Raw genomic sequence first — 25,246 nt, 5'->3', positions numbered from 1 at the left:
CTACGAGCACTCTTTCTAACGACTTTCAACATAGAATTTTCTCAGGAATATTTTATACGATTTTTTTATAGTTTATAAATAATAAGCGTTGTAGGTAGTAGTGCACATCTCCATATTGTGCTTTTTAAATATGACCAAGCATGTCGGTCCCAATTATCCAACTGAATCATGCCAACAATAAAGTACATTAGAAAAATCAAACATGAATATTAATCGATTATATTGTATAATGAAATTAAACGTATATCAATTGATCAATGACGTACAGATATTAATATAATATCATTTAATAAATAAATAAATAAATAAATAAATAAATAAATAAATAAATAAATAAATAAATAAATAAATAAATAAATAAATAAATAAATAAATAACAATGTAATATGTTGTGATACAAAATTTTTCTTAATATTCATACACGATTATAAAATAAACTTGAATAACTAAACTAAATGTTGACTGTGTGAAGTATATCATACTGTATTCACGAACATCACTTCAGAAGAATGGCTGGTCTACATCAGGGAGTGGTTTGTCGAATCCATCTTTCCCAATTAACCAATACGTAAGCTGGTTTCCTTTACCCTGAGCATTTAATATATAAATTGTATAACTGTACTGAAGCACACATAAAAAACGCACCGCCGTCATTGTGCAGTGGTTCGAATTTCGTTATTCGCGGGAGCGAACATCCTGGCATTTTTAATGCCTGGCAACCACAAGCGGTGACAACAACAGGCGAAAACTCTTTAAAAACTGTGCTTCGGGCTATTTGTTGAGATTATCCTGAACAGTGTTACAAGATTATCCATACATGTGCAGCATATATAGATTTGGTTGTTCGGGATTGTCTCATTTGAGTTTGTGTTGTTTTCTCGACTTTAGCTCAAAGTACAGTATTTTGGGAGTTTTCGTCACCGGCGATGGTTGCCCTGGCGGTGAAAACTCCCGTATGTTCGCTCTCGAGAATACTCACATCGGAGAGCTCACATCTAACACGACGCGATGACTGTAGGACAGAAATGGATACATTCAACAATATTAAGATATAGGCCTACTCATATTTTTGGGGAAAGTAAGCCATCAATCGCATGACAATGTTCATTGATTTATTATGTGAAAAATCATAGAGCTATTGTTCCATGGCAGCATGAAATAGCATCATTTTGTGTCTTACAGTGACGTATTTTGGGAAACTTGTCCTAATATTCTATTGAGCACATTATTTAAATAATTCGGAAAAACAAAAAGTATCTCATCATTAACAATATATATATGATTTTCCATCTTGTGTCACCAGCCTACAATTTGAGATATGGCATAATATCTCTGCCATAGCAACCTATGATAAAAGCGTTATAATAGTGCCAAAATGGCCCCTATTCACTAAAATTACTAAATAAATAAATGTGTTACCTTCATGAACACTTCGCCCCGTTTCTTTACTAAATAACCACCTAGCATATTCAACAATGACACTGTCTCACCACTAATGTGTATACGAAGTCCTGTAGTAAAATAGAGGCGCTATTATTACAATATAGTAAATATAGTCATTGTCAATGTCCTCGTTTGTATTATAGGCGCGAGATATCGTGTGTATTCCACAATACCGAGCGATATGTATGAGATGTCTCCGTGGAACTGCATTCGTTTTAACAAGATGGCCACCAGTTACTTATTATATATTTGATGACGACACAAATGCACGTGCGTTTGTTCGATATGATGCCACCAAACTGACCGCCTGTCGGCCATTTTGAGCCCAATCCGAAAGATACAATGAAGTGCATCAAGGTCTCGTTATGTTCGATGTTTAAACCGAGTTTAAACCACACAAATGACTACGATACACACTTTTGCATCTATTTTGAGTTCTATGTATTCATTCATAGTGTAGATTTCACTTAGTTTAAGGTAGAGATGCAGTTTACCTGACAGGTATTTTGATTAGTTAATTAGGAAACCAACCTGTTCTCCCTTGTCCACAAATCTATATACTTTCGGAAAGCTTATTGTATGAATTTAAAAATTTTGTTAGTATTTTGTTTATGGTCACCGTAGTTTCAAATATGCACAAAAATGTGCTTTTTGGTCAAAAGTGATTTAAAAAAAATTAGCTTCTAGATCATGCTTCTGTTTCCTGTCAAAATTGGTTTATGGGGATATCCGTTTACTATGAAGAAAGTGCCGTCTTGAAAACTGTCTAAAAGTTGTCAATTTTGCAGGGCAGCAGCTCAAATTTCACTACTTCAAGTTTACGCATAAATTAACACCCAGGCTAGTTGTCTGTACGATTGTTGTAACACTGTTCAACCAACAACAATGCCCTGACGGCGTTTTGAAGATGAACACATTGTCAATCATTTGTGAAAGTTTCAAAACAAAAGGTCAAAGCGTCTGGGAGCTATTTTTTTAAGTTCTGGGATGTGCACTAAAAAGAAGCTGAGATAATTGCTAATTTGCATAACAATTCACTCAGTAAGAAGTTTGCTAATGCTCTTATTTAAAATGGCTGTAACAGTTCCAAATTTAAATGTATTATCGTTTTGTTAAAATTCAAATTTAGTGCATAATAATTGAGATCCCGTCATTTCGTTTTTTCACCATGTTTCTTTTTTATTATTTATGTACAGCCATGCTAAGTATTCAAAAAAGAGAATGTTTGCACCTGTTATCTATATTTTAAAATCGTTTTTTGAGTATGTTCCACTATTCACAATTCTACAAAAATTTAACAGTCTATACTAGCCAAGACTGTTTGGATAATAAAAAGCAAAAGAAAACATTTCACTCCCAAGTGCCTATAAATCTGCATCTCCACCTTAAAAGCTTTCTGTTCCAGTAAGTATGGCTGGGAAATTGTAATGATGAAAACAAAATAATTTAACCATTTTTGCTGTTATGACTTTCTAAATTCGATTTTGAAAGACAGTCTTCAACAAAGTTAACAATACGCATAGAATATGGATAATGTTTGAATAATTTTAAATTTTCGGTCTTAAAATGTAACAAATTTGGCCATCTTAAACCGGATTATGAAAATACATGTGCATATGAGGTATGATGTATACGTGAAGTTTAAACTGATCGCTCGAGGCATGTGTGAAATAACTGCTGGACACAGACGGATGAACGCATGCACATACGGAGGTCAATCCATAATACACAGTTTCGTACTGCGTCCTATCTGGGAGTAACAAACTGTGAAATACACTTGAAATACTAGGTGGGTCCTGTAATATGCCGACATCTGTCTCGCTTGTCAGCGGACAACATGCGAAAAAAAATCGGTGTACATCGCTTTCCGTTTAACCGATTCCATCTATGTAACGTACGTAATTGTTCATGAGAACATTTTTAATTCTCTGCAAACATGGCGGAATAGACAGTTCCCATGTAATAGCTTATATACATACCAATGCCATTGGATTCATATCGTGATGCGGTATTTACTGTATCTCCGAAAAGACAATATCTTGGCATTGTGAGTCCAACAACGCCAGCAACACATGGGCCTGCAATAAACCATTGATAATTCAGCTTCAATATATGTTGCATACCTTGCGACAAATCGCTTCTGTGATGTGAAAATGACCTTAAACGACGTCTGTGTTTGGTGTTTGTAGTCATTCATCATTTAGAATGCAGCAAAAGTCAAAAGGGGTGATGCGTATTACATACCTGAATGAATTCCAACTCGTAGCTTCAATTTCTCATCTGGCATATGTCTAATAGTAAATGTGGTGGTAGCACTCAGTAGATATAACGCCATTGTACATATTTCACCAGCATGTCGATTACCATTACGTATGGGTAGCCCACTAACTACCATATATGCATCGCCAATAGTTTCTACCTATTAATACGATTAACAAGCAAGTAGTTAAAATAAAATAAAATAAAATAAAATAAAATAAAATAAAATAAAATAAAACAGCCAAAAATAATCCCAATATATTTATTTAATTATATTTTGTTGATTTATTGTACCATCACTAGGATAATTAATTAACAATTAATTTTCCACCAAAGAGATTTACATAAATACAAAAAAACATTTTACAAAATTGAAAAGACGATACAATTATACTCAAAATACAATAAATTAACTACTATTTTTCAAAACCGCATCTTTAAATATGCAAATCTTTAATTCAACAATTAAACAGTACTACAAAGATATGCCTATATAGAAAACTGTTTTTTTGTCTTCTTTTTAAAAAACGGAAGAAAACGTATCTTTAAATTTGTAGCAGCTACATCAATCATAAAGCCAGCTAACTGATAAATACAAAAGTCTATATCATGCATGAATTTATAACGCATTATTGCAGACTGTATTTTACGGGATAAAATAAAAAGCACTGACATATCCAACCATTAATCTTACATCAGTAGTCGTACAGGGATTTCAACAAAAGTATTAAAGTATGAGACAAAGTGGATGCCAGTTTAGTAGGAACAATGCATTAGAAGATAACGTCAGTTTACGCCAAACAAATATCAGGGGGGAAATTCTTCTCCACGGGGTCTCCACACTTGCCAGGGAGGAATCTCGTCTCGTCTCTATATCTCGTCCCCTTGAGGTGCGGGATCGGGAAAGTCACTTAAGCTTTACAGTCAACTAAGACACACACAACGAAATACGTTTCAACTCTCGTCTTAGTCGGTCTGTGGAGCACTCTATAAGACACAGCGCCCTGGGGAAAAGCCCAAGACTCTTTTAGACTGCGTCAACACTCGCCCCAAGGCTCCCCAGGACTGGACTCTCTACTGCGTCAATCGTAGAGTACTCCCCAAGACCAACTCAAAACTCTCTTTATTCATTTTCAAAACACTAACCAATTACAATACAGTAAAAAGACTCTAGGGCGTAACCTTCAATCATAAAGCCAATCACACTAAGTACTGAATACGTCATATCTTTTGATTAATCGTTCACTACATTAATAACTATGGATACCAACTGTCAGAATTAATAGTCAGAATAGCGACGGTTATCTCGTAATTAGTTCCAAATCACTGAGCCAAGTTCCGTCCAAAACTTCAAATAGACCTAAACGATGACAGACATAACACAGCAATTCGCTAATAATTAGCTAATTAAGTCGGTCAACAGATACGCGAAAACAAATTCATGACACAAACACCAAATTGGCAGCTCTGTTATGTATGCATTGCGTTTGCATTTGCATTCACACCCCTGGGCATTATGCGACAATTGGAATCGCCAGCGCCTTAACTATTAGTACACATAATTTTGTCAAGAAATCTACGAATTCTCCAAATGGCTTCAGGTCGTTTCGAAACAGATTGGATAATCATATTTCCGTGATAATCCCAATATAGGCACTGATCAAAAATAACCTCCGGGTATTTAAAATTGTTAACAACATCTATGTTAATCACTGTTCTGAATATCTATATGTGTACCTCGAATATGTATGTAAAGTAACACGTTTTTTTGTTTAGTAACTCCGAATTTTAATAATTTGTTTTATAAACCGACTTATCAAACACTGTCAAAGGACTTTCTTACGTCCACAAAGCATGTATAAAGTCGTTTTAATTTCTTCTTTTAATTTGAAGTATTCTTATTTTCAGCTGCTTGTGTTCCGTTATGAAGAAATGTTACACCATCATGTTTAAGATAAGTATGTTGTCTGGTGTGCGGGGTTTGGTGGTTAAAGAGAATGATTGTACATAAAATTTGATTTACTTGTAATCTTCCCAAGACAACTTGATATCGCGATTTCCCTTGATAATATACCAGAACTCTATGATTTCAGGACATGGTATTCGAAGCATAAACGGTGTCTATTTTCGCCGATGCTTTATTGCGTTTATTCATATTTTGTTATTGGTCTGTACAACTATTCATTATTCTCCGTGGCTGTTTGCGGTTTATTTATTTACCATTAGACTGGCCTTACCTTGTACACATCGTGGTTGGTGATGATACTATCAAAGAGAGAGTACAGATCGTTCAACACTCGTACAACCTACCGAAAAACATTAAGATTACTGAATATTACATTTTTCACGCATAAATGCGTTATGATATTAGCCTTGCTAGATCATTGGTTTTATTTTTGCGGGAAAGTTTTAGTTTGTAACCTATAAAACAACGTTGAATGGAGCAAACGGTTTGAGTCAGTGAATTCGCTTCATAGAGTTACAGACATTAGTGATGTTGGAGTCTATTGTGGCTTGAATAAATGTAGAGGAAGCGGATGCGAAGAATGTTCGCAAAATACGTATACGCTATTCAAATGACTATTATCTAAAAGTACAGCGCTGTGGGACACAAGTGAATGCATGGAGTGATATTAGTACAATGAGACATCGCATTACATACATGCGTCTTGAAATGTCATACGTCAAATAACTGCTACAAAACTAAACTTAACTCGGCAGGACAAATAACACAGTCCAGTTAACAACTATACTAGATTCCTCCGCAACCTAGTAGAGTGCATTATTAAAATTTAAAGGGCGGTGGTCGTCGCGCAGCACGTGTTCGGATTTCGCGAAGACAAATATCTATTTTACTCGCGTAGTATACGTCGATATGGGGAACCCATTATCGAACACCGCGTGGCACGCCGATAACAACCCTTGAATAATTGTTTGTTGCTCAAAGTCTTGCTGCAAAATATTTGTCTGTATTCATTTAACGTGCTAATATTCATATGATATAGCTTCAATGAGCACAATGTTTGTGCATGACAAAACTCGTTTGAATATGCGTTGAAGGATGTTTTAACGCCATATTAGATGTTGTTATGTCTCACAGAAGGGAACAGTGTTTGGTAGAATTTCACGAGCTTTGGGGGATTTTACACAACTGTAACAAATCGAAATTACAGGCAAATATACGGATAAATAAACATGAAACACAAGATTCAAACTCGCGTGCTCCCTAGCAGGCCACGTTAGCAGACTCGCTCACCGCCACTACCTGTAAGCATGCGCACTCACCGCCACGTATGTCTTACTGCTCACCAAAACGCAGTTTGAAACAGTGTGAAACAGTGCTATAACATGTTTGAATGAATACATCTAAATACATATGTGACTTTCCAAATTATATATTGTTTTCAATATTTTGAACTTAACATTCCGTTTATAACGTAAGCACTTATACATTTAATACATGATTTAAAGGGGCACTGAACTGTGGATTTTAGAATTTATTTCACGAACTCAATATGATTTTAATCAAGTCTGAATACAAATTTGAACTTCCCTACCAGCCTATTGTTTTTATAACGATTTACAAAGACAGGCAAAGCAGACGACATTTACCCCGTTTCCTATGGAGAGCTGCTGCTGCGGTCAATTGTTTCAGTGACGTAATTAATAAACCGCCCTGATTGGTCAATTGGAAGTACGCCAGAATATATTGCTAGTGCTGCTTTCATGAACTCGACAGTAACATAAAAATTGGCGTCACAATTTGCTGGCGTTTCAAACTGTATTTTGTGTCGTGTGAAAAACATTGTTACTTACAACAATCCTATCACTCGTGAAAAGAATTGTATATATAAATGAAAATATTATTACTGGAACTTGTTCGGTCTGATAAGTGATTGTAATAATGTACCTGTATCGGTGTACTAGCAGCTGACAGCTTAGTGAAGTCCACTATGTCTGAGAAAAATATAGTGACGCCTTCATAGTTTTCAGCCTCGACTGTTTTTCCCATCTTTAAGTCATCTGCTATGGGTCTGTGAAATTAAAGGTTTTTGGAAGAGTGGTGTTTAATAAGAGAACTGCACGTTAATTCACAAATACAGCAGTGCCACGTAGAAAAGATTATAATTTTATCCGCGAGATACAGCGAACATATATCGTCAATACTTAAGTTATAAAGCTAATATATAAAATATATCGAAATCGAAATGCCTCAGTAGTAATATGCTGCCCACGCCGGCTACAATGTCAATATAACAAGGTCAAAAGCACAATAACAAGACAGATGCCATGTATAATTTTACTACATGATTTGGTATGTAGGTAATTGTGGTTATGGGTAATACTTAGGTAACATTCTGTAAAGCAATTGATCTGTTTTCATCTTCTCTTCTGATAACTGAGATGTTCGTTCTGTTACAATATCCTCCAAGTTGTTAGCGTATTTCTCCAGCATGGCGACCATGTTGTCCATGATGCTCCTGAAAGAAATGTTTAAGTTTATTTTGCTTTTGCCTAAATTGTAGATAGAGATTATAGTTTTTACAGTCATCCTGTGTACTAAGGAAGCAGAATCGTAATGGTTACCTGTGAGGAAAGATTGATTTTATAACTTGTTTAATATCACTAACATCTGGTCTACGTTCGGGATTTTCATCCCAACAGGCTACCATCAACTTGTGTATTTCGGTTGAACGCATTTCTGAAGGTACTTCCGGTCGGAATGGTGGATTTCTTGCTACTTTCACTTGATCTATTACCTCTGAAAAAACAAGTATTAGTAGGCGTCCTATGCCGCTCTTTTTGACTATTAATAAAGAATAAAATACAACACATAATATATCGTCAATTACGCAAAAACTATGCAAAAAATAATCGTTTCTACCTTTAGGTGTCATTTCGCAGTAATAATGATAGGGTTCAGCTCGGGTAACAATTTCATGAAGTATAATGCCCATACTATAGGTATCTCCCTCTGGAGTTCCTTTATCCATGATATATGGATTGCGTAATAGTTCAGGTGCTGTCCAGAATTTTCCTGCAACAGAATACCTTGTCATTATTATAATGTGACATTGAATATAGTTTAGCCGTCCATGAAATATGCCACACCTTATATTCGTCACATGTGAACATTTTCCTTTAGTTTTCCATGGTGTATGATGTGTGTTATTCTTATAATATAGCCCTGTAGTAAATAAAACCGTAGAACATGCGACATTTTGCACACAGAAATATCATCTGAAAATGTTTAGCGTGTTTAAAATTTGGAGCGAACGATGCAGTAAAATCAAAGAACGTTACGATTCTTGCAATACATTGTATGTGTGTCTTAGGGATGTATTTCCCCATACTTCTAATTCATATGTGATGTGAGGTTGAATCAAGGATTTAGTAATATGGTAGTTTTTTTCTAATCATCTAAGATCAGATGATTGATTTTGCTCTGTGACATTGCCAGGTTGTCGATCTGAATTCCTACAAATGTAACTGTGGTAACCTCATTTACTGGATTTTAATTAATACAGATACATATCCTATATACATATCGCTTACCCATATACTCAGCATGTTCGCCAAGACTTGGTGTTTGTTGATTGGCCCGAAAATTCCACAATCCATAATCACTGAGCTTAACAACCCATCGCCCATCGACCAAACAATTAGATGATTTTAAACGACCGTGTGTACGTATAACACTTTTATGCAAGTAGTGCATTCCCTGCAATTACAACATCAAAGTGAGTTATAAATTTGTATATTGTATTGTTGATGTTAATGCATTTACTGTACTATGTCCTGTACACATATTCAAATAAACCACACACACACACACACACACACACACACATACAGGTGTCCCATGAATTGTGGAGCCACCATTGAATTAACTTTTAATATAGTTGAATTAACTTTTAATATAGTTGCGATATGAACTCGATTAAAACGCGTTCCTATATAGGGTTGCATTTTAATTGGAGTTTAATTAAACTCAATTACAATGCAATACAATGGAGAATTGCACTTTAATTAAGTTTAATTAAACTAGAGTTGAATATCCCGTGACTGAACATAGAAATGTTTGCGAAGCTTAGGTTTAGTATCGGGGTAAGGTATGGCATAATTATATTAATATTAATATAACGTGAACCATACCTTCCCCGATACTAAACCTAAGCTTCGCAAACCTGACTTAAATTCGATTAAATATTAATATAAATTATGAAACATTGTGGAGCCACCAATTTGGGGCTCCACTTGTACAAAGGGCTCCACTTTGTTTGTGTATGTCTGGTCTACATGCTCCACTTCTACGTCTACACCAACACACACATACACACACACACACACATACTTGTATTGCAATATGTTCCGAGGACTCCATTGGATTAACTTTTAATATAGTTGAATTAAATTTTAATATAGTTGCGATATGAACTCGATTAAAACGCGTTCCTATATAGGGTTGCGTTTTAATTGGAGTTTAATTAAACTCAATTACAATGCAATACAATGGAGAATTGCATTTTAATTAAGTTTAATTAAACAAGAGTTGAATATCCCGTGACTGAACATAGAAATGTTTGCGAAGCTTAGGTTTAGTATCGGGGTAAGGTATGGTATAATTATATTAATATTAATATAACGTGAACCATACCTTCCCCCGATACTAAACCTAAGCTACGCAAAACGTATTAATAATCGAATTAACTATTAATATAAATTATGTTTTCCGAGGACTATGAAAAAGGTCCTCGGAAGGTGTGTATGTCCTCGGAAGTAGCTATATATCTGTATTTTTGTCCTCGCAACATATAGCAATCCAAGTACACACACACCCACACACACACACACAAAACCGACAAAACAAAGAAGCAAAAGATTGTGTGTAAAAAAATACTCACACAAGAGATGTCGTACGCAAATGACATTTTAAACGTCCAATCTAATCTTATCGCATCATTTCCAAGATTATCCTGTAAGTAAATTAAAATGATATTATATATATTCACATGATACTATTCCATGTTTTGTAAATCTTTGTGTATGCACATCTTTGACACACTAACTTAAAATGGATATGAGGTACGAAGGACAAATCGTGAATTATTAATCAAGTAAATACGATATTTAAATCATGTATTGAGATACTAGAAAGACAAAAATTCTTATATTTTAGGCGAGAATATGCATTTTTTCAGACTGTGTGTATGGTGCTGTGTGTATGGTAAGGTGCTTCGAGATACAAGTAATATCAACTGCTGGCCGAAGTCATAACTTGGAATAGTTTTCCTAACACTATTATATAACTGTTAAATTACAATACCTGTAAACTGCCCTTTGAGCAATATTGTGTTACAATACAGATGTTTGGATTATCAATACACACACCAATAAAAGGATTCAGATTCTCGTGCCGTACTTCTCTCATCTAAAAATAAATGTCAAACGCTAACCAATTATTTGTTCCAAGAATTTGTTAGAACATTAACCACAAAAGTGAATGATAAATATACTCATAATTCTCGACAGTGATTTTGAAATGGTAAGACATACTTTGGAATGGACTTACTATCTTAAGTTCTAATAGTTGGGCTCTGTCTAAGTTTATAGATGTCTTGAATACTTTTCTGACAGCAACAGTTTCTGCCTACAACGGAATATAAATTACATGCATATTACGAACACAAGTGCAAGTGCAATACTGCAACCCTACCCCCACATAGACCGCGTGTAATGTACGCGGACGAGATGAGCATGCGCAAGTTGAATATCTTGCTGTAAAGAATTAGAATATTTCACTACTCAACTACAATAAATCAATCCATATCACTCACCATGTATTGTCCAGTCATAGTGAACACTTGACGAGTGCCAGCAATACCGTTACTGATCTCACTCACTGACATACTCCTTGACATGCGTTGAAGGCGACTAAAACGCAATGACTGTAATATGAACATAAATAGCACAATTAATATAGTATTATGATCGTAACCGCAGTCTGAAAGACAATGAATGTACATTGACTGCAAAGTATATCCAAGATATAGATAACCAATTACTATAATGTATATGAAGTGTCTTGTAACACTATTTAGGAAAAGGGTTCAATGAAAACTAGTTTTTAGTAAAGCTTTATAAACGCCTAATAAAATATAAATGTTAATTAATATTTGCCAAATTGCCGATTTATTGTGTTTAATTTGTTTTGACAAGTGCTAATAAGTTGTGTATGTCTTAAGCTCAAAAAATTGTTCAATTGCAAGCTTTACTGATTAGATGACTAGTTATGAAATATCCGTCTGGTTGGGTAAATATTATATGCATATCGTAATTATGTGTGTATGTACAAATAACTATGTATTACTTTAAATTGTATGTGTTACTGCAATGTTGAATAACTTGTTCTACTGAAAAAATAATCGTTTAAAATTATCTGTAAACAATATATTATTTTATTCATATTAATAACATCACGATGATTTCGGAATTATGCGCAGAAACCAATGATCTCGACGAAGAAAACACAATTATCGCACAAAGTTTATGGTACTTTACATGACGCACGTATCTTTATCACCTCTACGCTTCTAGTATCTCTGTATTTTGGGATAGAAAAGCAGAAGATGTTGTGGTCTGACAGTAAATGGTTGGTCAGTTATATGTGAAATCAAACTGAGATCGCGAGTTGCTAAAAAGTTTCATCAAAGAATATGTGATAATAAGTTTGTAAATTAGCATTGTACTTCATAAGCTGTTTATAATATTTCTATACATTTCTATACATATTTGTATATACCTTTGCCATTGGATGGATCACTATTTCATCGTAGTTAATTTTCCATGTTGTACTCATAATTCCGCGTTCAAATAAATACCTCCGATACAAATAGATGATAAATACAATCGCCACAACGAGTAAAATGAAAATAACTATGGACATCGTGATAATCATAGTTGTATCTGAAATAAAATGTATCATACAATCAGGAAATTATTATCGTGACTTGAGGTGTAGAATAATGAATAGTGCGTTCACGCCATGCTTTAAAAACAAACCCAACTGTGACACGAGCTGGGGTCGCAGTATGTAATACGACGACCCTATCACCGAATAACATAGATTTGAACTGCTAACGTTGTGCTTCTAATCTTATTATCGCACATTTCTTTTACAGTGTGTCACATATTTTATAGGTAGAATGGGAGAATGTTTATTTTCAGTTTCAGAGGATGTTTTGTTGATGCAAAGCAACCTTTTATGTATACATTGTATTCGAATGCATTAAATAGTATATCCTCTTCTTGTGCTGTTCACTGCATCACTGTTAAAGGGCGATGGTCGTCGCGCAGCGCGTGTTCGAATTTCATGTAAATAAACAATGTATTTTACACGCGTTGTATACGTCGCTATGAGTCCCATATCGAACAGGAACGCGACGCGACGACTGCCACCCTTTAAATTTTCTCTAGGGATAACAGATATAATATTTATGACATGTACACAATTAAAATGAAAAATTTTCAGCTATATGTCACTATTGTCACATTATAACGAAGATGAATACGTGCCAGTAAGTCCTTGTTACTCTGCAAGTAAAGTGAAAGTCATTGTTTTCATTGAATATTGCTGCCTTCTAACTTTTGTCAATAAGCAATGAGATTCCAACAAGTGAGAGGCAATGAATGGTGTGAGTAAATGTTGATATATGTGAAATTTTACTAACTAATATTTTACACTAAACGTGGCGATATCCACGTTAAACGTCATCAGTTTATGTGTACTCGAACAGAACGCGGAAAATACGGATCGTACGACGGCCCTGTATATATTGATGCAGTATGAGAATTTCATACTGGGTAACAAGAATTACTCAATAACAATAACAATAGCTCATAGTAATTACTATTGAAAGTTTATCTTGAAAAAATAAGAAGGGAAATATTTCTTCCAATTTCGAAACAAGTGTGGTCGTAACTACAATTGCCTACTACGTCACGCCTAATTAGCATAAATTCGTAAGCACAGTTTTATAAAATCACGATTTCTCTGTTGTTTTAGTCCAAAAAAGTGGTATCAGGTGATAATCTGAAAATTGAACTACGAGTAAGCTCAAAATAGTGCATACCACGATCTGGATTCTTTATTGTATTCAGAGTGAGGCATAATGATACAGTGGTTCCACTCTGGACTGGCAATCACAAGCTATGAATTCCTGTCCTAGCTACAGGCCCGTAGCCAGCACTTTTGAATAGGGGGTTCGAAAACAACAAATAGTTGATGTGAAATGTGTGAATTTTATAATATTCAAAAAGTGTTTTTGAGCTCTGTTACAGAGATTTTTATATTATCGGTTTTAAATTCAATTGGTTTACTTTACGTTCGTAAGATATTTCACATAACATCTTTGAACTATTTTACCATTTTAGAGAAGGGGTCCTGAGCCATTCCCCACCTACAGACAAACACATCCACACCATTGATCCACTACGGCAAAATGTTGTACACAAAAAAGACAAGACTGTAGATATCTTAGCATTATTGTCTAAGTATTTTAAGGTAGAAGGCTACTTACGAGTTTTTTAGCTCTTCGCAGATGTTAGCGCACATAAAAGTGACACGATTTCATGTCAAAATCTGTCTACAATTATTCATTTTAGTATTAGTCAATTTTGTATTATGTAATTTTATTTCAGGGCCTCAGCCTATCGTACAAAATGTAATGAGTGGAAAAGTGCATAGCACGTTTTAAACACAATACAACATCCATGTAAACATATGGTACTAAGTTAAGCTGAATTCATATTCATCTCGTCGCTTGAAAACTTTTAAAAGATATAGAGCTATTTGATATATGGTGTGGCAGTTTGTGTAGCGACGAAGTAAGCCCAGACTGTCAGTATTTGCATAATTGCATAGGGTTATTGACAAAAGATCAGCCCTCAGATCATTATAAAATAGACATATAAAAACAAAGTGAATTTCCTTTTCTACCATGCTAAATTCAAATGTATCACTGCAAAAACTAACAAATTATTGATCTAACTGTATTTTTGTGTGTCTGCCTAATTCAACATTATGTTTCTGGCCAAAGCAGCATAAACTCGTCAGTATATATTTTAGTCTATAATTGCTTGCCAATAAATCTCCCAGGTTATAATATTATTTTGATTTTTTCAAAAGTACACAGCCTGAATGATTGTGAAATGGAGGCATGCCACTATTTTTTTTATTCTTTGAGTAAAAATTTGCAGTATCTCCAACTTGTTTTTCAAACCAGACAACGCCGAAACCATATTTGAACAGGAGATTTTTATGTGGGTTTCCCAAGCAAGTCTGCCGGTCTTGTCTAATCGTTTAAGCATGGTATAACATGTTTCGGGGTTTCAGTAATTTTAACCAATATGAGATACAACGCTTGAAATAACCACAGCACAATGGCAGCCTTCCACATTCGTCTAACATCGCTACATTGTTTGTACAACTATTAATGCTAAGTACCGGGTAGATATCTGCAAAATGTTATCTGTACCCTCTCGATTTCCGAATTTACGAATTTGCATCAAACAAATTAAATGCACTAACCAATGGCATACTACCAAGTTTTGTACAGTATGTAAATATATTTGGTTCACTGTAAATCTGTTTTAGAGGGCGGTAAAATATTATGCATACAGTGGCAGTTTAGCAGCGGTCTCAATAGACTTCAATGACTACAACTCCTTTTATGAACACACTAAAATTATAGTAAATTTGCTGAGACATCAAAATAAACGTGTAAAAAAATATATTTGCAATTTATGATTCATCGCATAGTTTCAGTGCTGAAGCAACACTGTGGGGTAAATTGTTGGCTTCAAGAAGCTCTTCGACCTATACAACTCGTGATGATAAATCTTCGGTATTTTTTTAAGGATATGTTCAACCCGTAGCTGTACACTATTGTCCAATAACACAGGCTACACGTACTAATACAATAAGTTGACTACATTTGGCTGATACACTTGGAACAAAACAGTATATATGCCATCATAGACTTGAAGAATACAAAACTAATGAACCAAACTAGGAAAGTACAGTGTGGTGTTGTCGTGTCAATCCCGTTCGATCCCCACACTTTACTAACTGAGTGAACATTAGCACAAGACAAACGACCCTATTCAGGACCACCACATCATCCAGAGAGTGACTACCATTACATTATTGTTTCAATGTTGTTTTAATATTTAACATCAGGTGCTTGAACGCGATCTTCATTACACCATCGCGGAAAAACCGAATAAAAGCTTGGCTATTTATAACAACCTGTTTGGTTGGCTGCTGTTGAGCTGAGACGGCATAACTTCACGATTGACATTTAAAGCTCGTTGCCACCTAAATGCTCATTACTATGCATTACTCATTACATTACTCTGATAGTTACCTCGGGGAGTCAAGTGATTTAAACAATTATAATTATTTCAATTATTACTGTTTGTTTTATTATATTCTAATCTACGATCATAAATCTATTCACTTCCAAAATTTAGGGGGTTCGACCGAACCCCCCGAACCCCACAAAACTACGGGCCTGAGCTATGTCATGATGTTGTATACTCTGTGTGTTTCTGGCTGTCTACTAACATCATTACTTACCTAAAGGTTCTTCTTCGCATAACTCATTGAAGAAACCACACTCGGGAATATCTACTGGTGGTGATGTTTTTCCCCCCGGCCATTTGATTTCCTTTCCTGGAACTAGATTCCATATAGAAAGTTGTGCGTCAAACAAAGCAGTGACTTCAAAAAACTCATCTTCATTTAAGGTGTACAACACGACATCTCGATTTCGGTCTCCATTGTCGTCAATAGTTATTCTGCCAGTCATGCCTGTAGGATGGATGAAAACCGTTAATACGTACCACAGCAGTTAAGAAATTTCTATATCATATATCTCATCTACTAATATTTTACCACCAAATTGATACAGTTATACTATACAATAATTATTGATGTTCTACTCATCATGGAATGGGCGAATGTTATAATACTGGTTCATACCTTCAAACACGACATCTTTCATCCTGACTCTAAAATTACGTCCATCGTATGGGTCTTCACCGTGTGAAATCACCTCTTGTAGTGTGGATGCATACAGCCAGACGGCGTCATAAAGGTTGGCTGCATATTTACTCACCTGAATAAACACAAGTATGTGTCAGTGTTAATGTTACGTGATATGTTGTGTTAATTGTGCTGATAAGTAATATATCACTATATTTGCAAAATATCTGATATCTCTTCTGTGAAAATGATTGCAAAATTCTCGTTACTAACTTTATTTTGAAAAACGCCCGCAATCTTAATAAAATGTCTCGCCCGTTTTATATTTATACAGTTTTAGAGTGAAGTTGGGGTCGGGGTTAGAGGTAGATGAGGCCGTGTATATTGAACGTACACAATACTGTGTGTAAAGACAAACAAACAAAACACCAGACAATTTAAACCTCAACGCTAAACGTTAACATATTGTCATTATTTATATGCTGCAGACAAGGGTCATAAATTCGAGAAGGGTCGTCACCTGCGCACACGTGGGAATTGTGTCCCAAGCAGCGATAATAACACGCGCTGAAAACGTAAAGGCTCATGGGTAGGCACTTGTTTGTAAACAGTGACACGCTATGGCCATCTGACGCATGCCCAGGTGACGACTCCCCGCTTTAAATTGTCACTGGTTCTGTGTTATTCAATAGGCAGCGTGTGGGCAGAGACGCTAAATTAGTTTTAACCTATTGTGATATTCAATTTTCTTAAAAATACAGAACTTATGTTAATTAAATATTTAATGTGTGTATTATTTATTAATAATTGCTTGCCTTTATTCTGATAATTTTTTATCAACATTAGATTGCGCTTATAACTAGTATCAAAGTTTGAATCGTGCAAATTCGTTTGACCCGTTTAACCTGTCAAAGGCAACTGTATTTTTGTTTTTTATTTTGTCACATAATGTCGATATTCAATTAGAAATCATGTCCATTCGGTCTAAAATCAATAAATGAATTATAAAAATATATATAAAAACGTGCAAAAGGTGAAAATAATATGACATTCAAATCAGGTTAATGTTAATGTTAACGTTGGCACACATATACCTACCATTGACGCGTCTGTAATATTTGTATTCCATGGGGGTTCCCTTAGCCGGACTCTGACCTCTTCTATGAACTCATAGTATTTATCATTCTCGAATGTTGCTTCGTTGACAACAAACAACACCTTATGAGCTTCAGCAGATTTCTCGAGATGGTCATTTTCATTATGTCGCCAGTTATCTCCCTGTGTAACGAAAAGTACTTACATCTCTAACAGTCGTCCCATACATTGGTTAAAGAGCGGTGGTCGTCGCGCCGCGTCCTGTTCGATATGGGACTCATAGCGACGCATACAATGCATTATACAACATGTATAATGCATTGTTTATTTACACGAAAATCGACCACGCGCTGCGCGACGACCACCGCGCTTTACCTTCAAAGGTTTCGAAACAAACGCTATGCTATGAATGTACTCATGGGAGATCAAACAAAAATTCTACGTTCAATGAATCTACTCGCACCTATTATTTTTTGGGCCAAAAAATCGGACCGATAGTTGTCTGCGTCTGCCAAACCACACTCATAATCATTGTTCACCGCCGATAATCGTCTGCTTCAATGAAGTTGCTTTACACACCGAACATTCAAAATGAGTATGAAGTCATTGTCATTTTTTGGAAGAAATTCCAACTTTTGGACAAAAACAATTTCGATCGCAGGGGAAATCCGATGTTCACCCGTATCTAAAATGTTCAAAATGTCGATAAACTTGATAGTGTAGCCTCTAAATAATACTACAACTGAACTATTACTTACTATAAAGTATGACGATGTGGTGTCGAGAGATAAAAACAGATACTCCCCTGTTTGGGTCAATCCAAGCTTATAAGAAGTGTCGACGATCGCGTTTGTGTCACTACTATGTGTTGCCAGAAGGATGACTAAAAGAAACAAATAATGTGGTAAAATCATAATTATAGTTAATTATTTGCATGAACTGATTCAAGTTAAAATAATTTACTTCAAATAATGTTTTACGTTTTCTTATTCTTCTTAATATACCACACAATAAATCTAGACGAGCTTCATTGGTAAATTAGGCCTTATATTACATGGAATGGATGCAGAAACCACTACGGAGCAGAGGAGTGTTGTAAGGGCAGAGCCCGAAACAACTCTATGATGTCCCGTGGTGCTAGCTTTTTATACACTGGCTGTTTTGATTTAATTTAAAACACGATGCAGGGTTAACATTATTTCCCCATCAGCAAATTGCCACCGACCATTTAGAATCCAGCAACACCACACCCGATTTACAATTTTACTGCTTCAAATAACTGCAATCACAAACAAACTGAAACATTCTAGCCAGATGCTTTTAGGTTTGTAGTGGGAAATGATGGTCAGTAACACCATGGCTTGCCCTCACACTAATGTAAACAACCACGAGCTGCAACACGGTTGATGATTGGCTGATTGCACTGGTATTTTGTGAGAAGTAAGTTTGGGTGCTTTTCAGACTTTCGCTTGAGTCCTCAGATTGGCCTTTCAACAATTTGCCTTATTCTGCGTACGGTTTCGGAATGATTTGTTTTTTTAAAAGTGGTTTTCTAATTAGTGTATTTCTTTTTTTTTCTGTATCATTGTCTAATTCGAGGTAGCTGTGGTACAAATTACAAACTAAATTACGTGTTATGATAGACGTGTTCAAAACAAACACTACGAAAAAGACTTTTCGTTTTTGAGATTTCTTCGTTTTTATACGAGAAAATACAGTCTCAGTACTAAGTCATATTTATTAAAGTTATTGTTCGTGAGTTGTTGGACACATTACATAGTGTATAATTTCTTTCAGCCATAGTTCAGGACAAATAAAATGCAAAAATATGGAGAATATAGCGAATGATTTGTTTCTGTTATATTCGTGTGTAATCGGTAATTATGAAAATCATTTTTGGTGTGCATATTTCGTTATGAACTAATATATCTTTGAAATAAGTTGTTTTTAGGTTTTCTCCCCAAAACGAAAGATTTGCGAAAACGGAAAGTCTTTTATCATAGTGTTACAAAAACATTACTTCATACAGTAGGTACACGTAGATACTCGACCAGTCAAAAATAGGTCTACGCCATCATTGTATATGGATTGTGATAGCTAACTGCTATGTGGTGAACATTTGATACAGCATATTTTCTGAACTGAGTTACACAAACTGTTAGGAAAAGTGTGATATAGGGAGTTATAGATTTGATGCGTGCTCCCAGACGCTTACGTAATATAGCGTGGCACACTAAGAGACGACGCATAGAACCTTATCATATTCCCCGTTGATGTTTGCATTAGTTGGCCGTCACTGTATTATTAAAGCGGGAGGGTCGTCAACTGCGCACGTGCGGAAATTGAGTCCCAAGCTAAAAACGCAAAGGCTCATGGGTAGACACTTATTTGTAAACAATGACACGTTATGGCCATCTGACGCATGCGTAGGTGACGACTCCCCCGCTTTAACATCAAGTTGTATTGTCGGCATTTTATTAGTCCCCGCTCGGACGCAGTCCGAAAACGGGGACTGATGTTTTGACCCTTGTTCGTCCGTGCGTGCGTGCGTCCGGATCTGTATCTTAGAAATTCCTGGACGAATCATAATCAAACTTCACACATACATCATACATGATATTATATATATGCACATCAATTTGTTTCACGATCTGATTCAAGATGGCCGAATGGCGGCAATTTTTGTGCTAAAAAATCATCAAAATCAAGCATTTCTCGGCTGTTTACCAATAGATTTTTTTTCAAACTTAGTATATACATTAGACATTATGGGACCTTGGTGCAAACAATTTTATTGTCCAGATCGGATTCAAAATGGCTGACTGGTGGCCATTTTGTTTTAATGAATGGGCTTCTAGACCCATATCTCTGACTTGATTTGACTGATTATGTTCAAATTTTTAATATTCATTACACATCATGTCACAGATATATTGGTTTGACGATCCTATTCAAAATGGCCGAATGGTGGCCATTTTGTGCTAAAAAATCATCAAATACCAAGCATTTCTGGCATTTATGGATGGATTTCATTCAAACTTAGTACATACTTTAGACATTACGGATTCCTGATGCACATCATTTTATTTTTCAGATCAGATTCAAAATGGCTGACTGGCGGCCTTTTTGTTTTAATGATTGGGCTTCCAGGGCCATATCTCTGACATGCTTTGACTAATTATGTTCAAATTTTATTCGTTATACATCATGTTATAGATATATACATGTATTCAAAATGGCTGATTTTATTTTAATTAATGCTGTTCCAGAGCAATATCTCCCAATATGGATAAGTACTAGTTTGACGATCAGATACACATGTCAATCATTTTAATGTTAAACAATTATCATAATCATATTCCTGACATAGTTATGTTCCAGCTATATTACTATAAACAAATATACACGTATATATCTTAAATTTGATAACTAACGGGGACTGTGATATGCATGGCTTGTTTTAGCTTGGATCCTTATATACGTAAATAGTAGTTACACGGTTACGCTATTTCCAAGATAGCCGCAAGCAGTTCTGTAGATTTGACTGTGATTGAGTTTTCATTATCTCAAGACTGGTTCACACGATCAGATTATTCTAATAAGACAATCCTTGTCAGACAAAATCTAGCCATGCAGTCAGTGTAATCTGATGTCTTTAATATAAAATTTTGCCAAAATTCGACTGATTGATTCTCTTTAGTTTAATTAAATGGTGCCATGGGAGGTTGTACAATGTGTTCCATCAGATTGCTTTTCTCATATATATGATGTACTTACTGCGTGATTTGTGTTAGAAATGACTTCTGAAAATTGTCATGACGTTAGCAAGTGTAGATTATATAACATTATGCTCACTTGGTGTTTTTTGTCAAATGGCTATTATGCACGGAAATGTTGTAACCGTTAAAACTAGAAAACAGTATTCAATCTTCCCTTCAAAACTAAAACGTTGTTTTTCCCCAATTTTATTGTGTCACTTGTACGTACGCCTTTTTCACTGCAGTACCGTTAACCAGCTCGAAGTAGTTCTTGCTGGTAATTCGTTTTTATAGAAGATGTCACAAATATATTTTATTACTTTTTGTAACACATTTTCAAGTGAAACAACTGCGAGAAAAGGGCCGTGCGTGAATTTCCAAAAAGCTAAAAGGCTGTCCTTGGTGAAGGTACTATTGTGTGTGCAAATACCTATTAAATTGGTGTCATCAGATCACCGAATAGCCCGCGAGATTCCCTGTTTGACGACCAAAGATTAACTGTATTATATTGGGCTGAGATGCTCATGAGACTACGGAGTTTGTTGCTTGTATTGTCATTAGGGGACTACCTTATGACTTAATAGGGTGACTATTTTACTCGTGTTGACAGTGAGTCCAAGAGAACTGCGAACATCGCTCGCTCATTTAATAGCAGAATCCGAGCAGTAATGGGATTTATTGTAGCGAAGAAGATAAACAATGACTTTGTCGACAAACAACACAATACGTGCTTTTTTTTAATTGTATTATTGGCCAAGTTACTCAACACTAAAACGACTTTCAACTATTTTATTCGACAATACAACTATACGATGCACCTAATTATGCTTATAAATGATCTAATAGGCGATGAAGATTTAAAATGCGTTTTTTTTTCTGTCATGCGTGAAATGGGCTTTATTTATGTCTAACAATTAAGATAAGAATGGTGTCGAGGTAAGTTCGTATTTGTCGCCGTTTTGATGACATGGTCAGTCAAAATTCGATAATGTGCTGGATGAAGTACACTTTTAGTAAGTGTTTCATTCATTTATATTGTTTCGCGTTTGATATCAATGTATGCATAAATCGTTCTGAAAACACAATGTGATGCGAAATTTGAAATTTCTAAAACAATTGGACAAGGGGTTGTTGAAAACATGTTAAATGTATGAAGTCAGCAATGAACAGAAAACGTAATAATCACCTTGTGCCAGAATTGACATATACAATTTTCAACGATTCTAAAACCTACTGATGTTTTTCCACAATGTCTTGTCATCATTTACGTATAATAAATTGTATGGACACACTACACACATCTATGTAAATAAAGTCCTACATATTAAAAGTTCAATTACAAAAAAGTATTCGCGATCAGTTCGTGGATGTGCTGTATTGAAAACAGAAAGTTCAAATTGTCACACAACATAACCACATTGATGTGTACTCTTCAAAAAGTAAAATAAGTGAGTTTTAATCAAAAAGTACCAAAGGGTTGCACCTTGCTCTTAAAAACGAAAAATGGAAAACTCTATATAATAGGTGTATTCTTACCTCTAGCTCGTCTGGTAATATACTTAACTTTCGCAGCGATGTTTGAATAATCATCAATATATTCAGATATCATAGTGATATTTCGTGAGTGTAGTTGGGTTTGAATATTCCGATAAACAATGTCTGCCCAACTGGTGTCGCTTCTGATAAGTCCGACGTGACGCCATCTATTAGAACTAACAAATTCCACCAATGCCTGTACGTCCTTCGATACCGGCGTTGACACACGACTAAAAGTCTCGTACTTAGTTTTATCTGAAAGTGTCTCGGAACTTGCAACGTACGATATCATAGGGACATTCCAGTGAGCGGCTAACAGACCACATATTTCCGCTGAATTGGAGCACGGTGGACCAATAATTCCAGCTACTTCGTTGTAGATCACTCCGTCTATGACTTCCTGTAGACAAAGCTTGCCATCGTCTGTGCAACCAGTTTCGTGAATGGTGAAATTAAGCGTGATGTTGGGGAAAGACGTGGTATCAGCGTTAATTTGATCGCGTGCTATCTGCATGGCAGGCCCAATTAGCGGTGCTACAAATGGAGCAAACGAATCCCATACTAAAAAGCACGAGACGTGATAGACCACGCAGTCAACACGTGCTACGCTAACTACCATCCAATAAGTAACAACATAAAACATAAAATAACGAATTTCAAAATTAACGTACATATCTTCTGACCATGGACGTTGGATACACACGTTCAGCTTGATGAACCATGTAAAATGAAGCCAGCAATACAGAGATATCAGCTAATAACGAGGTCTGAAGCAACATGCAGAGGTGGTCTGAGGTTTTACAAAAAAAAAATACACGTTATGAAGATAGTAGGACAAATAATACTAATGTGCGTCAGTGAACATGTATCCCGCAGATAATTTTCGAATCCCTTTCATGCCTGAGCAAAAGAACACACACTGCGAATTATCATTATTCTCGACCACGACAACATATTGCAGTCAAAGAATCACCCCCGGCTATTACTATACAGAGTTATCTCTGGAGAGTATCTGCATGAAAAAGGTATCCAATTAGGTATTATATACCAATATATACTATCTTCCCACTTCGAATTGACTCCTTGGGAGAGCACGCTAATAAAGATATAATACCAGATGTGTGGGAAAATTGAAAGGTGCCTGTTCCTTCTGTGAACTAAAAATGAGGACAACCATTGCAGCTTCCAAAGGTTTTTTAATATGATAACATTTATGAATTTCAATATACATTGACAAAGCACACGGTGTTCAGCCTCTCTTAAAGCAGCGGTTTGGGTTTTTAAAAATGGTTATGGCTATTTATGCCCCAGGCTTGCGACAATGATTTCACTCTGCACGTACTGACCCCTTTGATGGTGCAACTTTTTAAAAATATACTTACTAATGTAATATCCCATTGGGTCTGACTTTAATCGTTATATTCTTTAATATAAGTCATCAAAATGTTCATTTGAATGAGAGCTGGTGTTGTTCTCATATTGAATGCATCTTAGTTCTATTTGGAGACTGTATTCATCTTTCCGTGCCGACATAATGCATGGTAGATATTTATCGAGATAAATATATCGAGTGATACAATTTACTGACTACATGTTACATCATGCTAGTCGTCGTAACTATTGTGCTGTCGACAATATTCCTAGTATCACGTATCACGACAATATTCCTAGTATCCTATTATTCAGTTATTATATTCATACTCATTCTCTTTTGATATTAAATTAATACACAAACCCAACTCAACCCACATGTATGGGGTTCAAAACGCTTGCATATTGGATGTGCGTTGAAAAAGAATAAAGCAAAGCGTGTGTATCCTCTGCCTAATTTAGCGACAAGAAGTCAAGTTGTGCATCTTACAATTGATGTTTACCGCATCCACATTTACTATATTAAATTGTTGTAATAATTACCACACATGTATCAACATCCATATAAACAATATTGTTTGAAGATTTGTGTTAACATCTTTAAATAATAGTACTGTCTTATGTTATCTGTTGGGCTGTTATTTTCATTATTTCTTATTTTGATTGTTCTCATTAGATGCATCTAGGAACGGTTTCATATACAATTTCAGCATCGCTCTTAAAATACAATAACAAA

At 35.4% G+C, this 25,246-nt stretch overlaps 1 protein-coding gene across 1 annotated transcript; it reads right to left on the bottom strand.

Annotated features, from left to right (window-relative positions):
* Window positions 1-501: 501 nt before the first annotated feature.
* LOC100374109 (guanylate cyclase 2G-like) lies at window positions 502-23,812 on the bottom strand. Its single transcript, XM_085505180.1, has 20 exons — window positions 23,140-23,812; window positions 18,604-18,728; window positions 17,849-18,028; window positions 16,748-16,883; window positions 16,343-16,576; window positions 12,506-12,669; window positions 11,541-11,651; window positions 11,276-11,353; window positions 11,030-11,134; window positions 10,608-10,679; window positions 9,259-9,424; window positions 8,588-8,740; window positions 8,290-8,464; window positions 8,049-8,183; window positions 7,613-7,736; window positions 5,940-6,008; window positions 3,688-3,862; window positions 3,423-3,521; window positions 1,420-1,511; window positions 502-588 (listed from the first exon to the last, which is right to left on the bottom strand). Exons 1-20 carry the CDS (start codon window positions 23,810-23,812, stop codon window positions 502-504), a joined length of 3,153 nt encoding a protein of 1,050 aa, XP_085361306.1.
* Between the last annotated feature and the right edge of the window lie 1,434 nt (window positions 23,813-25,246).

This window comes from Saccoglossus kowalevskii, chromosome 11 (genome assembly GCF_978046115.1).
Source record: "Saccoglossus kowalevskii chromosome 11, keSacKowa6.1, whole genome shotgun sequence".
NCBI classification, from domain to species: domain Eukaryota; kingdom Metazoa; phylum Hemichordata; class Enteropneusta; family Harrimaniidae; genus Saccoglossus; species Saccoglossus kowalevskii.
This window is presented reverse-complemented; position numbering and strand designations above follow the sequence as displayed.

What these genes read in the sequence shown, in the direction of transcription:
- LOC100374109 (XM_085505180.1), bottom strand. Translation starts at nt 23,812, where the DNA reads ATGTACGTTAATTTTGAAATTCGTTATTTTATGTTTTATGTTGTTACT. An exon ending in ATATTACAGACGCGTCAATG is followed by an intron (nt 16,884 to 17,848) that starts GTAGGTATATGT and finishes GTGTTTATTCAG; the next exon opens with GTGAGTAAATATGCAGCCAA. An exon ending in CTATGACTGGACAATACATG is followed by an intron (nt 11,354 to 11,540) that starts GTGAGTGATATG and finishes ATTCCGTTGTAG; the next exon opens with GCAGAAACTGTTGCTGTCAG.